Below are 17578 nucleotides of genomic sequence, written 5' to 3'. Positions count from 1 at the left end.
CATACACAATAGCAGACGACGGTAGCCGCGTAACCGTGAATTAACACAAGACCTACTTTTTGGGAGTGAACAGGCCCAGTACAGCTACGCCAATAAAACGGTCAACTACGGCGAAACTCTGATGACTCGCGACTTTTGGCCATTTTCATACTTTTCCCCTCATCCACTTTTGGTGTTTTGCATTGAAAAATACGATTCCCTGTGTAGAGTCTCCCTACAGGTTTCAAATATTTTGACTGAAGGACCGTTATTATCGAAAATAATTTAAAAGAACTTATAGACATTGGACTGAGTTTTCAAGTGTAAGGAATTGGGAAACCTTTTAGAATAAAGATAATAACAACAAAATATTTAATTCATTCTAGGAATTTTATTAAAATCATATATACAATTTACATATATAATTAAGACACTGATTACATACAGATACTAAAAAATGTTAATTACATTAAAATTAGTATCTTAATGGTGTTCAATTATTACACCTTTACAATTTCGTTTAAGTAAAAAATATGCTGGGCTTTTGGATACTTAATTGTTAGGTTTAATATGGTTTAAGAGTATTCGCATTTGTGACCACAGCCAGTTGGACACAAGGAGTGAGTTTCCAGCCACTCCATTATGTGTTGAATATGACCTCCGTGGCAACAGCCTTGGCACCAAACATACAAGCCGCGCACCACCTCGTGACTTTAAAAGAAAGTAAATATCGAAACCATAAGTTTCAAAATAAAACTATTTTTACACGAAAACGAGAACATTAGAACATTGCAACTCTTAAAACTATACTACTCCTTGGTATTTATATCTACTGACACAGGGGGTTGACTACTTCTTCGAAAGCTATTTTTAAAGGGCTCCTTCGGACCCTTAGACACATAAATAAAATAAATAAATAAATAAATGCTTTATTTAGGATATCCTTTTAAGATAATATCTTGTTTACGAAAGGGTCCTATGATTAAGTTAAAAAATTTTTCATGACAAAATTAAAAATTTTTCACAAACGTATTGCGTTATTCGTTAAAGAGAGATAAGTTTTAAGTTCATTTTTAAAGATAGTAATATTATCCAATATTTTGATAGCCCTAGGTAGTTCGTTCCATAATTTAATTCCATTTTGCATAACACTCTTGGTCCTGAATTTAGATGGGAAAACTTCCACCACAAAATCGGTGTCACTAGCTCTAGTATTTTTATGATGGTCATGTGGAGGGAACCGTTCGACAATATATTGGGGCACCATTTTATGTTTAATTTTAAACATCAGTATTAATAAGTTTTTCATATAAATTGAATTTAACTCAATGATATTTGCACTTTTCCTCGCTAATGAGGCGGACGATTTCTTTGGCTGTTTCATAACTAACCTAGCACAATTATTTTGCATGATCTGCAATCTTTTTAAATTAGAGTTAGAAGCGTTATTATAGAAAATGTCGCCATACTCAAAAATAGGTCTAATAATTGAGTTATATAATAATGTTAATGTATCGTAATTAAGGTTTGTCTGAAGTGGCTTTAAAAGCCAGATACGCGTTTGAATTTTCTTAATTACATAGTCTATGTGGTAATTCCACGTTAACATTTCATCCAAGCAAATCCCTAAATATTTAAATGTAGATACTCTTTCTATTTTTCCTTCACATATAGTTTGGATAGTCAAGGCTTGCTTATTTACATTTTTGTTTGGACTAAAGATCATAAATTTTGTTTTAGATTCATTTAATATAAGGCCCTTAGAGAGTAATGAGTTTTTGATGTTTTTAATATCAGATTCCATATGGTCAATAGCCTCCAATAGATTTTCACTTGATAATAATAATGCAGAGTCATCGGCATATTCGTTTGAAGTGGTATGTTTCAGAGATTTATGTATTTTAGCCGTATAGACATTAAAAAGTAAAGGTCCCAGGACGCTGCCCTGGGGTACGCCTGTTTTAACATTCTTAGTTGAAGAGTATTGACCATTACAGTAAACCTTTTGTTGTCGATTTGTTAGATACGAACGGAACCAATCGAGTGCTTTAGAGCTTATTCCAGCTATTTCGAGATCGCGTATTAGAGTCTCGTGTTTAACCGTATCGAAAGCTTTCGAGAGGTCTATAAACGTCACAATGACAAATAGACCCCGGTTAAGACCATTTAGGATACCTTCATACAAATTAAAAATACAGGTGTTTGTCGAGTAACCTTTGCGGAAACCAGATTGTAATATATATAAGGAGTTACTTTCATTTAAGAATTGGTATGCTGATTTATAGACAACTTTTTCACAGATAGTTGCTAGGGTGGGTGTAACCGATATTGGTCTATAATTTTGTGGTTCTTGCGGATTACCCGCTTTATGTGCTGGCGTAACCTTTGCAACTTTCCACTGATTTGGGAAAAGTCCAAGAATCAAGGATTGGTTTATAATTAATGCAACTGTTTTTGCTATTACTGCAGCTAGTGACCGAAATATGGCAGGGGATAGGTCATCTATTCCAGCAGCCTTATTTTGTTTAAGTTTCTTAAGTAGGGTAAATACTTCATGTTCTGTAGTAAGTTCAAATGTGTCCAACCGATTAATGTCATTTGGGGTTTTCGTTAAGCTATTTTCATATCGAGGAAATTGTTTCCCTTTAGTCAATTCTTCAGCAACACCAATAAAATAGTTATTAAAACTTTCGGCAATATGTTTTGGATCATCTATTATGCCATCACTAGTTTTTAAAATTTTAGGCACTGTCTTGACACATGGCCCCGCGGATTTCCGAACCCCCCTACCTAGCCAGAGAGAGGGAGAGTACTGAGGAAGATCGTCTATGAAGAGGGGATGGAAATCCGCGGGGCCATGTGTCTAAGGGTCCGAAGGAGCCCTTTAATTGGCAAATACTAAGTTGGTCAGTGGAAATTGCGTTTTATTCAGAAAGACCTCCATTATCGCGTTTCTTCACTGTCATACTTATTGTTGTTCTGTTATCTATAATAACACCTAGAACCCATATAAGACCTGAGAAAGTAAATAATAGGTTTCCATTCGTTCCAAAAGAGCTATCTCATAAGCTTTAGTGTGACGTCACACATGCTATTTGCCCTTAAAACGAAAGCGGTACCAAACATGGCCGCCCACTGCCAAAGCTATATAACCACGTGTCTACCTTTCGTAATTTTTAAGTCCCAATCTCTTCATAAACTTTACTGAAATATTTGACATTTCTATTCAATCACTTCTTAACTATAATTTGGGTCAAACTCCCCCGAGGGGGCAGACACTTGAGAACTCAGCTGTACAATATGTCTTGGACTCAATGTACTGTCAAAGCTGAATTGTGAGTTCCGAAGGCTTTGAACTCAATACACTGTCAAAGCTGAACTCAGAGTTCCGAAGGCTTTGAACTCAATACACTGTCAAAGCTGAACTCAGAGTTCCGAAGGCTTTGAACTCAATACACTGTCAAAGCTGAACTCTTTTGAACTCAGGTGTACACAGAGATCCCGAGCGTCTACCCCCTCGACTCCCCTAGAAGCATCGACATCGACACTGAGGTTAATAGGATATTAACATCAATATTATCGTTTGAAACTTGAAAAGAAAACACCTCAAAAGGATTTAAATTTGTTAAGAGGGTTTTTTCATTGAGAAAAGCCTCTGTCATCTAAATTGGACTGGATCATTCCTACCTACCACTGGCAACAGGGTGTATAGAAGATTAGCAATCATGTTAGGGGCGCCACAGGAGCCGACAGTTGATTTAAAGTGAGGGTGAAAAGTAAAATAAGAAACAAACTCCATGCTTTAAGCGAGCTGGGCAAAAGTGATGGTGCCCAGAGGAAAAAACCATGGAAGAAAGTATGGAAGGCCAACTCCCCCTTTGAGATGTGAAAGGTGGTTTAAAAATAGCGACGGGTTCGCCCTCTGTCCGTCATACTGAAAGCGACCGTTTCCAGGCCGTCATCAAAAACTCATTACTCTCTAAGGGCCTTTTATTAAATGAATCTAAAACAAAATTTATGATCTTTAGTCCAAACAAAAATGTAAATAAGCAAGCCTTGACTATCCAAACTATATGTGAAGGAAAAATAGAAAGAGTATCTACATTTAAATATTTAGGGATTTGCTTGGATGAAATGTTAACGTGGAATTACCACATAGACTATGTAATTAAGAAAATTCAAACGCGTATCTGGCTTTTAAAGCCACTTCAGACAAACCTTAATTACGATACATTAACATTATTATATAACTCAATTATTAGACCTATTTTTGAGTATGGCGACATTTTCTATAATAACGCTTCTAACTCTAATTTAAAAAGATTGCAGATCATGCAAAATAATTGTGCTAGGTTAGTTATGAAACAGCCAAAGAAATCGTCCGCCTCATTAGCGAGGAAAAGTGCAAATATCATTGAGTTAAATTCAATTTATATGAAAAACTTATTAATACTGATGTTTAAAATTAAACATAAAATGGTGCCCCAATATATTGTCGAACGGTTCCCTCCACATGACCATCATAAAAATACTAGAGCTAGTGACACCGATTTTGTGGTGGAAGTTTTCCCATCTAAATTCAGGACCAAGAGTGTTATGCAAAATGGAATTAAATTATGGAACGAACTACCTAGGGCTATCAAAATATTGGATAATATTACTATCTTTAAAAATGAACTTAAAACTTATCTCTCTTTAACGAATAACGCAATACGTTTGTGAAAAATTTTTAATTTTGTCATGAAAAATTTTTTAACTTAATCATAGGACCCTTTCGTAAACAAGATATTATCTTAAAAGGATATCCTAAATAAAGCATTTATTTATTTATTTATTATTTATTTAAAAAAGGCGGGATTTTTAAAATTTCAAATTTCCCGCCATCCCGTTAATAAACCCACCCTTTTCACCAAAAGAAATAAGGAGGCCGCCATGTTTGTTTTCAGTATGACAGCTAGGGGCGCTGTAGTATGCAGGGCTACCGGTCACCTTTCAAAAAAAGGGCTGAGTTGGCCTTCCATACTTTCTTCCATGAAAAAACTATCTCTAAAGGAGAGTTACCTCTTGCTTTTGAATTACACGGACTCAAGGCAACCTACAGACTAGGAGAATTCATACCATTTACAAAAGAAGGCCTCCTTGTGCAAATGGTGTAAATCCTCCTAGTCTGTAAACTATGCTTCGCATTGGGGGTGTTTCTGAGAGCAGCTCGATGGAACCGAAAATTGTGAATCAACACGAACATGGTGTTTCAGCTGCTCTCAAGAACATTTTTCACTACAAGTCCTACCTGAACTTTGGTTTTAACAAGCTTTTACAGCCAAAAATTACAATGGTATTAAGCATTACAATTAGGTATTTCTAGAACAGATTTATTAAGGTGGAATTCATAAACGTCGGACGCAACGCAATTTAATACAGGCGAAGGCAGGGCGTCGCGCGCAAAAGGCAGGACGTTTTGCCCTGCCTTCGCCTGTACTAAATTTCGTCGCGTCCGACGTTTATGAATTCCACCAATAGTCTTCTGTTTTCACTAATAAGAAAAACTGCAACTATTACTCACCAAACGCTACACTGAGCAGGAAACATCTTGCAATTATGGCAGAATAGACTTCTAGTGAGGGCTTTTTTACACGAGGCACATTGAGTTTGTATCACGGTCGATTGCTGGTTCAGGCTATTCACGACTGATATACTGCTTAGCTGAATAACAGTGTTCGCTACGTTCCACAATTTGTACTGGTGTAACAGATCTGAAATATTAATTAGAAATATCGTTGCGCCAAGCATTAATTAGGAATAATAAGAATGGCATACAATCAAATTAACACCATGGCTTTAGGCTTGTGTACAACGGGTGTGGTTTTTTTATTGTAGAAGCAACCCCTTCAGGGCAAACTTACTAAAATCACACAAATTTCCATGAATTCTACTATGAATTCTAAATTTCCATGAATTTTACTATAAATTCTAAATTTCCATGAATTTTACTATAAATTCTAAATTTCCATGAATTTTACTATAAATTCTAAATATCCATGAATTTTAATATAAATTCTAAATATCCATGAATTTTACTATGAATTCTAAATTTCCCTGAATTTTACTATAAATTCTAAATTTCCCTGAATTTTACTATAAATTCTAAATTTCCCTGAATTTTACTATGAATTCTAAATTTCCCTGAATTTTACTATAAATTCTAAATTTCCATGAATTTTACTATAAATTCCAAATTTCCCTGAATTTTACTATAAATTCTAAATTTCCATGAATTTTACTATAAATTCTAAATTTCCATGAATTTTACTATAAATTCTAAATTTCCATGAATTTTACTATAAATTCTAAATTTCCATGAATTTTACTATAAATTCTAAATTTCCCTGAATTTCACTATAAATTCTAAATTTCCCTGAATTTCACTATAAATTCTAAATTTCCCTGAGTTTCACTATGAATTCTAAATTACCCTGAGTTTCTTTGTACACTATTTATTTCCCTGAGTTTTCCAGGTTTGTATGAACCCTGAATAACGTCTGATTTCACTAGTATTTAGTACACTGTTTCCCTGCATTCAATAGATGGGCTTTACAGCTTTTGGGCTTCGATTTGCCGCCATCTTTAAAAATGGCGACCCGACAGCAATAAAAATGTCTCAACAGGCTGATATAGGCAACTCCGGATGCCTTTTTACAAGTTTAATATAACAAACCAATGGAAATTATCGTACTTACTGTCACTATTTCACATATGAACTTACCAATATAGGAAGTGAACCAATGTTCTTGAATTAGATCATCAATATTTTTAGTTATGCGATCTCCCAGAATTATAAGCATCGAAACCGCAGTTTGAACATCACCCTTAAACCATTGCAAATTGGAATTAAATTAAATGCTTCATAACTAAAATTAAAACTCCGCCTTACTCTATTGGACAGAAAATGAAGTAGATCTTTAACACTGTCCGAACAATTCCAACTTGGAACTGTCGGTTCGGTTAGTATGGAGGCTTGAGTTAGGAACTTGGCATGGTCATCGATGTCACTTAAATTGCCATTCATTTCGACTTCATATTCATCGTCTTCGAAACTAGTTGGAGAGCTTGGAATATTACCCACGTCATCAGGTGGGGAACAATCGTCTCGAATTTGGTGACGTGGTTGAAAGGCTTCGGTCGGAAGATCGTATTCTTGGTTATTGTCCATCGGTGGTAGTAACGAATTGAATTCGAAGACAGCTAGATTATCCGTATCTCCGTCGCCAAAGAAGAAATCACCTTGAACCGTGTTCGAACCCATTCCTAAATCGATTAATAAATGTGTGGTGTTTGAGGTGTTAATTAATCACACAAATACCTTGCACCTTTTTCCTTAGAAAACAATTTTGTTAATTAACTTATGTTTATGTATACAAATATAAGCTTAAATTTAACAAATTCATTAAGTATAATGTTGGAGCTGATTGGTAGTACAGAATGACAAGGCATATAATCAGTCTGTCCCTACTCTTTAATAGCTAACTATATTAGAGCATTGGGACTAGACCGTAAACCAAATTTCACAGAGCTTCATTAATTTTGAATACTTAAAGCAAGTCTTAGCAGAAGCCGATTAAGCTTTACACATGAAGTACGTAATATGTGCCTGGGGAGCTACACGATATTCTGTAAGCTCCTAGGAGAGAACCTCCACTTACGCGGAGAAAAATAATTCGGTAACGCGGCTCATTCTTATCTATCCTATCCTTCCCCCTAAAGGACCGATTTACCAGGTACATAAATTAAGGAACTACTATAAAGACTGAGTAGGGTGTCTAAAATATTCTTTAGATAAAACTATTCACGATACCAAAGATTATTTGGGAGTAAGGCACGAAAATCTTATAAATCTGGGTAGCTTTTGCTTGGACTATAATAAGACTCCGTGCATCTGTTTTTAACGAGGTATTTTTTCTGTTCTAGCCGTTACGGCAAGCCCGGCCGCCGGCGGCTCGAGATGCGCCGCTAGGCCTCGGCCGCTGATACCAAGCCAAGGCTTAGTGTAGTTTTCGAGTCTAAATTTATTTGCAGAGCTATTTTTCCGTTGAAATTTTAAAAAAATCTTATAATATTTAGTTGAAGACTTAAATGTCTCGAAAAATTTCGAAACTTGAGCTTTAAAACGTTGAATATTTTATAACGACTACCGAACGATACCGCAAATTCGCCTTCCGAGCTTCCCAGTTAGGTCGACGGCGAGGTCGAGTCGGGGTTCGATGCAAGAAAATAGTACTGTAGCCGTCGCCGATTGGTCTGGCATTAAAGAGGTTGTGTACAGAAAAGTGCTTATGATTGGTTGAGAGCTTTTTTTGTTCGTCTGCTTAGTCTTTACTTCGGGAATGTCATGAAATCAATGGCCAAAGCTATGGAAAACAGGAAAAGTGGGACTTACGTACTTAGTGTGTAAAGCATAATCCGCTTTTGGTCTTAGTTACTAAACCAATAGCGTCGCAGTAGTCCTCTTTTTAAAGCTAATTAACTGGTAATTATTTTATAATTAGAGATCATTTATTTATTTTTTAATATTTTTCCTATTATATTTTGAAAACGGCCGTTATGTTTGCTGAAATTTTCATTTAAAAACCAAACTTACAAAAGACTATGTTACCTATGATTTCACGAAGTACTTAATTTAAAAAGACCAAAAATAAAAAGCGCATTGTAGAAAAAAGAAGAAAAAAAAAACCACAACAAGCAAAATTGTTTCGGGGTGAAAGCAAAATGAACAAAAGCCAAAAAAATGGGAATGCGTATGGGGCACGGGCAGGGGCAGGGAGCGCATCGAAAAATAATTAAAAACTTGCCCGTATTGACTCGTCCAATACTAAACAGGCTAGAAGTGGTAGCCTGATAGGGACCCTGAGACCGCCGCTCTAAAAGGCAAAATCGCTTAAAGTTAAGAAAACAAATCTCTGCAGAAAAACGTTACCACCTATTACTTTTAAAATTATAAATATAATTGAAAACATTCAAAGAAACATTAAAAACGAAATGAAGAATAATCATGTTAATTGCATGTGAAAGTGTCTGCATTTTGTGTAGGTTGGGAGCAAGCGCGATAAATAATACCAATAAGTTCGTAAGATATGTTCCATAAGTTTGTTAATGGTTACAAACTGGAGCTTGTCATGAAGTGACGTAGGTCATAGATTCGAGGTAAAGCGACATCTGGTGAGGCGCTGTCAAAGGCTTAAAGGGACTGCAAAGAAGGCATCGACGGGTGGGTAAAAATTATTTGAAATACGTCACAGACATCACGTGATGCCAAGATACAAAGACTCCTCATGGAGTGGAACTGGGCATCTAGTCCTTGTTTTTCGCGAGATTGGAGCGCCAATTCCATGAAGTGGTGGTTTTCGAAATAAAACGAACTAAGCTTCTTTGAACCACGCCTCTCCTTGGTCACGTGCCTCTGACGTATTTCAAATAATTTTTACCCACCCGCCGATGCCTTCTTTACAGTCCCTTTAAAGCAAAGGGCGGCTCCGTTGATGCCCCTGAAAGATGCCTTTTCTGCTACACGTTGGCTAAGCTTGGCAAAGGCAAGTTAAACCAAAGGCAGGAACCAATGGGACCTAGTGCATTAGGTCTGATTGGTTCTTGCCTTTGGCAAGGTAAAATCCGTGTCCAGAAGATTAGCCAGCATGCTAGGGGTGATCATGGAGCCGCCTGTTACTTTAATACAGACTAAGTAGGAAAATGGACTGTGAAACCGAGTGTAGCCATTCAATTCTCGCTTGTCGTTCTTGAACTAGCTCGAGCTGTAAGTCTCTAGCATTACGAAGTGTCACATTTATGGAACATATCTTATGAACTTTTGATCACCTTACTTCTTCATGTCTAGATGTGTTAGTTCATGACCCGGGGGGGGGGGGGGTTTCAATTACTATCCTCTAATCTTACCTAACCTATGATGACTAAAGTCAGGAATCCATAAGCTAATAGAAATCATAATGCCCCCATATCTTCCATGTTAATTTCTATACTGGCTTTGTGGACGGGCTTTGAGTGCTCTCCATCACGCGTCATAAATCTGACGTCTTTCTTATCAAACCGTGATTTCATAGGTTGGTCGTCTGCTTACATTCCTTGGGCAATAAAAGCCGCGAGCCCGATGACTGTGAAATAGCAACCCGAGGTCAGGACATATATTGATCTATCTCAGTTGTGACGTCAGTGCCTAGGTAAAACGTAACGGGCTTAGCTACGGCAGTGGGCGGCCATGTTTGGTAACACTATGGTAATTCTATGGGCAAATAGCATGGGTGACGTCATACTAAGGCTTCTGAGATAGCTCTATTATTCTGGACGCAAAATTTATCATACATAATGATTAGACTATCTCTTCTCTCAAAGCTCGCCTAGATAAGTTTAGAAAATGGCTACACAATGAAACCTATTAGCTTATGAATTCCTGGCAAACTCTAATTCATGACCGTATCCCATGATACTACTTGGTTGAATATGTTCTCAAAATAAAACAATACTCACCACTGACAATATTGGTTAGAGTTCTGTCATGTTCCTCATCAGTGACATCAGAATCGGCATCGCTTCCAACGCCGCTTCCCCCATGCATAGTAGGTTGTCGGTCATTACTACTAGGGGCTCCGCTCACGTGACGACTTCCCCTGTGCATTGTGTTCCCGCTATTATGACGACTAGAATGATGATTACTTCCGTCATGAGAGGCATCCATGCCTATTTAAAACAAATACAAGAGCCAAAGATCAAGCAACCATTCAATTAAAGCTAATGCATCGGCTCCTGTGGCACTCCTAACATTCTTGCTTTTACCTTGCTAAAGGCAGGAGCCAATCAAAACTCGTTAATATCAAGGGGGCGGAGCTTAAACTAGCATTTGCTAAGCTTGATTTTAAAATTCACCTTTATCAGCGTTGCTGGATGACCAAAGAGTATCGGCTAAGGTTGAGCTTCCATTCGTGACCCCAACTACATCCGGAAGTTCGTAATGCGCTTTAAGCAATTTCCAAAATTGAGATAAATCAACCCTGTTGAGGTCTAGCGCTACACTCGCATTGATATCGCAAAGTTCTCCAAATGTTTTGCCGCGTAAGTTGTAGCCCTCCGCCATTTTCACAAAGGAATCCTGTCATAGTAAGAGAAAATTCAGATAGATGGCTTGGTTTTTCTCTAACAGCGTATTCCTGCTCCGAGATATGTCACAATTTGCTTAGCCATGCAATTTTGTCACAAAATTTATTAGAGACCACCAAATCTCAATGTGTTCAAATTAGCACCAAAAGGTTTAGACATGTTAAAGCATAGCGAGGCTACAGTGGATCCCCTACAAGGGGACTTTCCTCCGGAATTCCGGGTTTGGCTTGGCAAAGGCTAGTGGGCGGGATTTATACATGCACGTATAAATCCCGCCCACAAATGCTTCCTGCCTTTGCCAAGCCAAAACTGGAGTTCCGGAGGAAAGTCAACTTGTAGGGGAATCACGTGACCCGCGCTATGCTTTAAAGTAAATGCCGCCTCCTGTGGCATTCCTAACATTCTGCCTAATCTTCTACCCTCCAATAGAGTAATATCGGTTACGGGGAGGGTGACATTAAACTCCGCCCATTCGCCCTTTTGGAGGCAGAATTTAACATGAGCTCTATAGCCACCAGAAGGTGACTCCATCTGTTGGCTTGTTAATTTCATTGGCTGAAAAACCAATGACGTCTCACCCCCCTCAGCAAATATAACTCTATTTTCCCTTGGTAAAGGCAGGAACCAATCAGAACTCGTTAATGTCGAGGGCGGAGCTAAAACTAGCCTTTGCTAAGCCCAGAAGGCCAGTCAACTCCACCCCTCGTCTATGGGAACATCTAGTGGCATTTGTTTAAACTTAACCACAACCGAGACTTGCTTTAAACAAGAAATAGTCTGTACTGATCTGTCTTTTCTATATAGTGATCAGATGCAAGCAAATCTTGGGTCACGTGCTTGGTTAATGGAACTTAATAATAATCCGAGCACGAGCTGATCTAGATCTCCAAATGGAACACGCAAAATTTTACAGAGCATTCTGAGAATCCCCAGAGCAAAGAGTACATGGAATACACTATAAAGTTTCCCGGCTTTCTTTTCCTTAATACTCACGCTATCAATTTCACATTGGGAGAAGGTCATAACGAAACTCATGGCACTGCTAAACTGCTCAACCAAGGTTGCTGACTTCCGAAAGTAAATTGGGAATCGAGTGGAAGAATAATTTGGAGTTTTGTGTGGTGGCATGTTATCAGCCAGAATTCGATCCGAAACGGAGTAACCAATGTCACTACCACGATTCAAACTGAGTCCAACTGGTGGAGCGTGATCAGCAGGTCGTCCCGCATCGCGGAAGACGTGTTGGTAAAGGGTGCAATCCTTGCTTGTTGATAACAGGACATGTGGATCATTTCTCCAAGCAAAGCCTATATTCGAAGTTAAAGAAATTAAAGACATCGGCAGCAGGCTTTTGGAAATACTCCAAAGACCATTGAACACAGATGAACAGGAATGATAAGCTATAGAGAGCTTTCAGTTGAAGGAGGAGCTGAATCTCGTGACATAATTTACGCTGCCATATTGGTGGGTTTAAAGCAGAAATGAAGCCAAGACCACCCCCCAATATGGCTACCAGAACAGCCTCGGTAAGACTTGGGAGGGTGTGGCGTAATACTATCCCATCGGAAAGCTCTCTTTAAAGGGACTGCAAAGAAGGCATCGGCGGGTGGGTAAAAATTATTTGAAATACGTCAGAGGCACGTGACCAAGGAGAGGCGTGGTCCAAAGAAGCTTAGTTCGTTTCATTCCGAAAACTACCACTTCATGGAATTGGCGCTGCAATCTCGCGAAAAACAAGGACTAGATGTTAACTAGTCCCACTTCATGAGGAGTCTTTGCATCTTGGGATCACGTGATGTCTGTGACGTATTTCAAATAATTTTTACCCACCCGCCGATGCCTTCTTTGCAGTCCCTTTAACACCAGTTCTTCTAATGGCATCGCCTGTTGTCGCCCCTAGCGGGAGAGTCCCGAAATGTTTCGACTCAGATCATGTTCATGGCCGCAAATAATCACAGGACACTGGACATTGTCCAATAAAATTTTAAAGTGTCCCATAATTTTTCTAGAAACTATGGGGATCACCGGACATTTCGACCAAGAAATTTTCCGTGGTTTTGATGGTTTAACTTATGAAGATGCGACAGTATTTTTGCACACTCCAGTGGACAATGTCCGATAAATTTTCCCCCAGTCAAAGGGGAAGTCCCTGGACACATGTCCTATAAGAATTTTTCCTTATTTCCAGTCCAGGATCATGTTATGGCTGTGGTTTGAGTCGAAAAGTTTTAACATTGGTCGCCCTTAAAGAACCACAAGCCATATCTCCATTCCAACCAATCCATCTGTGTTTAAAGGTCTTAGGTCTAAATCACCTGTGGCGACATCTTTATGTTCATTGAAAGCTGCAAAAGGTATGTAAGGTCTTCGAATATCCCAGGTGTTTATACTGAAATCGACGACGAGTGAGCTGCTTGCAATGTTGTACTTTCTTTTGGGTCGCCACTTAATATGGGCTACAGAAGCAATGGTTTGAATGCAGTGTTCCAATACCGGTTTGGCGCTAACGTCCCAAACCTGATTAAATAATCATACCTCAGTATTATTACCCGGAATTCATAAGCTAATAGAGCTATATCAGTTATGACGTCAGTGTCTAGGTAAAACCAAAGAGAATATACCAAGAGGAGCAGAAACTTTGTAAATAGGGACCGGCCCTGAATTTGGAGAAACTAGTTCCGGTTGGACACGTGATCTTGTCATCAGCTTAAAAATTACCTTTTGTACGTCAGCTGTCAACCCAGAGATCAACCCTTTGCCATCAACAAAATTAAGCAGCCGACAAAATGTAACCAATAAAAGGCGTCGCTGCTAAGCCAATCAACAAAAACCGGATCTAGTTACTCCAAAACCGTGGCCGGGAGTTTCAAAAGCCTTGTGAAAGGCTAAACCTTCTGCTCCTCTTGGTATATTCTCTTTGGTAAAACGTCACAGGATTTTCTTTGGCAGTGGCCGCCATGTTTTGTACTACTTTGATTCTATCGAGAGCTTTCAGTTGGAGGAGGAGCTGAGTCTCGTAACCATATTGGTGGGTTTAACGCAGGAATGTAGGTGAGACCATCCAATATGGCTACCAGAACAGCCTCGGTAAGACTTGGGAGGGTATGACGTACTGCTATCCCATTTGAAAGCTATCTATAGGGAGCAGTGGTGGCTTAAAATGGCTCCTCCCATTTCCACCATAATGGCGGCAAACTTCACAGAGTGAAAGGCTAGTGGGGGAAGGCATGATTGGCTAAGTGAGGGTCTGAAAGCTCTCTGTAGGGAGCAGCCAGAGAGGTCTCGCTTAAAATGGCTCATCCCATTTCCACCATAATGGCGGCAAACTTCACAGAGTGAAAGGCTAGTGGGGGAAGGCTCCTGATTGGCTAAGTGAGGGTCTGAAAGCTCTCTGTAGGGAGCAGCCAGAGAGGTGTGGCTTAAAATGGCTCCTCCCCTTTCCACCAAAATGGCGGCAAACTTCACAGAGTGAAAGGCTAGTGGGGGAAGGCTGCTGATTGGCTAAGTGAGGGTCTGAAAGCTCTCTGTAGGGAGTAGCCAGAGAGGTGTGGCTTAAAATGGCTTGAAAGGCTAGTAGGGGAAGGCTCCTGAAAGCTCTATGGGAAAATAGCATGGATGACGTCACACTAAGGCTTCTGAGATAGCTCAATACCATTGCTACGTCACAGTCACATGGGCTAGGAATATAAGCAGACGAGCAACCAAAGTAATCACAGTCAGAATTATGACACGTGATGGATGGAAATAACTCAAGCCCCGCCCACAAAGCCTGAATTCATAGAAATTAACGTGGAAGATATGGGAGTACAATGATTCCCATTAGATTCCTGGTAACATACTTTGACGGATTTGTCTCTTCCGGCAGTAGCCAGCCATTTTTTATCTTCAGGATGCCAATTACAGCTAAAGACAGGTCCATTGTGGGCGGTGAATTGTCTCTCGTGTCTATCTGGTCTTCGTATATCCCATAATTGGACATTGCCATTTTCTTGCACAGCCGCAAATACAAAGTATTGGTGTGGTGAGAATTGAACATCTCGTACACTTTCCGACAAACTAGAATTGAACAAAAAACATTGTCATGTGTTACAACTGTTTCAAATAGGTAATAGAGCTATCTCAGTTGTGACGTCAGTGTCTAGGTAAAGCGTCACGGGCTTAGCTTTGGCAGTGGGCGGCCATGTTTGGTTCTATGGGCAAATAGCACGGGTGACGTCACTCTAAGGCTTCTGAGATAGCTCTATTAGGACGTTGCAACGTGGCTCATGTATTGATACACAAGCACAATTTAAGATAAAGATATGAATCTGTACAGAGAGCTTTCAGTTGGGAGAGGAGCTGAGTCTTGTGACATAATTTACTCTGCCATATTGGTGTGAATGAAGCTGAGACCACCCAATATGGCTACCAGAACAGCGGTAAGACTTGGGAGGATGTGACGTACTACTATCCCATCCGAAAGCTCTCTGTAGGGAGCAGCCAGAGAGGTGTGGCGTAAAATGGCTCCTCCCCTTTCCACCAAAATGGCGGCAAACTTCACACAGTGAAAAGCTAGTGGGGGAAGGCTCCTGATTGACTAATTGAGGGTCTGAAAGCTCGAGCAGGTGTGGCTTAAAATGGCTCCTCCCCTTACCACCAAAATGGCGGTAAAATTCACAGAGTGAAAGGCTAGTGGGGGAAAGCTCCTGATTGGCTAAGTGAGGGTCTGAAAGCTCCCTATAGGGAGCAGCCAGAGAGGTGTGGCTTAAAATGGCGACAAACTTCACAGAGTGAAAGGCTAGCGGGGGAAGGCTCCTGATTGGATAGTGAGGCTCTGAAAGCTCTCTATAGGGAGCAGCCAGAGAGGTGTGGCTTAAAATGGCTCCTCCTCTTTCCACCAAAATGGCGGTAAACTTCACAGAGTGAAAAGCTAGTGGGAGAAGGCTCCTGATTGGGTAAGTGAGGGTCTGAAAGCTCTCTATAGGGAGCAGCCAGAGGTGTGGCTTAAAATGGCTCCTCCCCTTTCCACCAAAATGGCGACAAACTTCACAGAAAGAAAGGCTAGTGGGGGAAGGCTCCTGATTGGCTAAGTGAAGGTCTGAAATTTCTCTATAGGGAGCAGCCAGAGAGGTGTGGCTTGAAATGGCTCCTCCCCTTTCCACCAAACTCTTCTTAAATTCTAAAGTATACCTGTGAAAAGTATTGGCAGCTTCTCTCTTCCGCAGATCAAAGCATTTCATGGTGCCATCTTGAGATCCACTGAGCAGCAAATGAGGCTCGGTTGAATGAAAGGAAACTTTATTAACGGTACGATTATGATCCTGAAAGATCATATCTTGCTTTGATCGCGATGATTTATTTATGTTCCATGTTAAAACGGTGCCGTTTGTGGCCGCGGTAGCCAATATATGATCTGCAAATTTAAATCAGATCATTATTAATTAAGCATTTTAAAAGGATGTAAGTAGCTATTAAGAATTAATTAAAAACATCAACATACCTTCTACAGCATTCCAAACAACATCCGCGCAACTGTAGTTAAAATTCAAATTCTTCGCTACCCTTAAATTCAATTTTTCGACAAACTCATCTTCTTCAATACTAAAGATCTTAAAAACTGGAAAAAGAAACGTAAATTATTTAAATTAAATTTAATTTAACTAATAGACATTATTTTTAATTAAACTATAACAATTAATAATCAATAAATACCATTTCTTCCAGCAACAACAACTTGATTGGCTTCTCGGTTAGTAGCCAATGCATTAGCTGGACCTTCCAGAGTGCAAAACATCGTCTTGTTTGCCATGACGTCCTCCGATATTTAACTTAATTCTAATTGTAAATGAATAATTACCCAAGTAATTAAGTATTAATTAGCAACAAATAACTTTAGAATGATTCTTTAAGTACTAGAAGATACAAAGTTCGCCCCAAAACTCAGCTCAGTACTTGAGAAAATTTTTTTTTTTTTAGATAAGATATAGAGGATTTTAACTAAATACTTATTTTAGTTTATTTTAATTTACATTAATAGATTGGGCATTAGTCAGTACTTCTAAAGTTCGCAAACGCCTTGTCAGATTACATTTCAAAGTTCAGTTACGGAACTTTGAAGGAAAACAAACGCAGGGATGCCAGATTAAAAACTTTCAACCCGCCAATTGATTGGAAGAAGCTCAAAAAACCGCCAGTCGAACTGGAAATGGAGCAAAAAACCAAGCAAACATTTAATCGTGAAAAGAGGAAGGAACTAGTTTTTATATTCTTGGCAGTTTCTGTGGCTCTTGACGGTATTTTAAGTATGGAACCCTTTTATTTCCAGCCAATATTTTATAACAGAAGCCCAAAGAGTCTGCATCCCGCCCAATAAAATGAAGCTTTGTACTGTACATGGCCAAGGCCTGTGGCGCGCCGAAGGCCCAGAGCAGACGACTTAGCAGACTACTAGTAACTACTC

General features: G+C 39.2%; 1 protein-coding gene across 2 annotated transcripts; it reads right to left on the bottom strand.

The window, feature by feature from the left end:
• Positions 1-350: 350 nt before the first annotated feature.
• On the bottom strand, positions 351-17289 carry Wdr24 (WD repeat domain 24). Of its 2 annotated transcripts, XM_089864566.1 has the most exons (14): positions 17148-17289; positions 16831-16953; positions 16619-16735; positions 16309-16531; positions 14979-15195; positions 13455-13656; positions 12133-12446; positions 10909-11131; positions 10513-10722; positions 8826-8894; positions 6911-7284; positions 6743-6845; positions 5543-5732; positions 351-690 (listed from the first exon to the last, which is right to left on the bottom strand). In XM_089864566.1, exons 2-14 carry the CDS (start codon positions 16925-16927, stop codon positions 555-557), a joined length of 2475 nt encoding a protein of 824 aa, XP_089720692.1. In that variant the 5' UTR covers positions 16928-16953; positions 17148-17289; the 3' UTR covers positions 351-554. The 2 variants fall into 2 exon arrangements, with proteins under 2 accessions (XP_089720692.1, XP_089720693.1); XM_089864567.1 differs by lacking the exon at positions 8826-8894 and having other exon boundaries at positions 16831-17246.
• Between the last annotated feature and the right edge of the window lie 289 nt (positions 17290-17578).

The sequence above is a fragment of the Phalangium opilio genome, unplaced genomic scaffold (assembly GCF_054372755.1).
Source record: "Phalangium opilio isolate 3A_F unplaced genomic scaffold, DU_Popi_V2 ptg000013l_1, whole genome shotgun sequence".
NCBI lineage: Eukaryota > Metazoa > Arthropoda > Arachnida > Opiliones > Phalangiidae > Phalangium > Phalangium opilio.
This window is presented reverse-complemented; position numbering and strand designations above follow the sequence as displayed.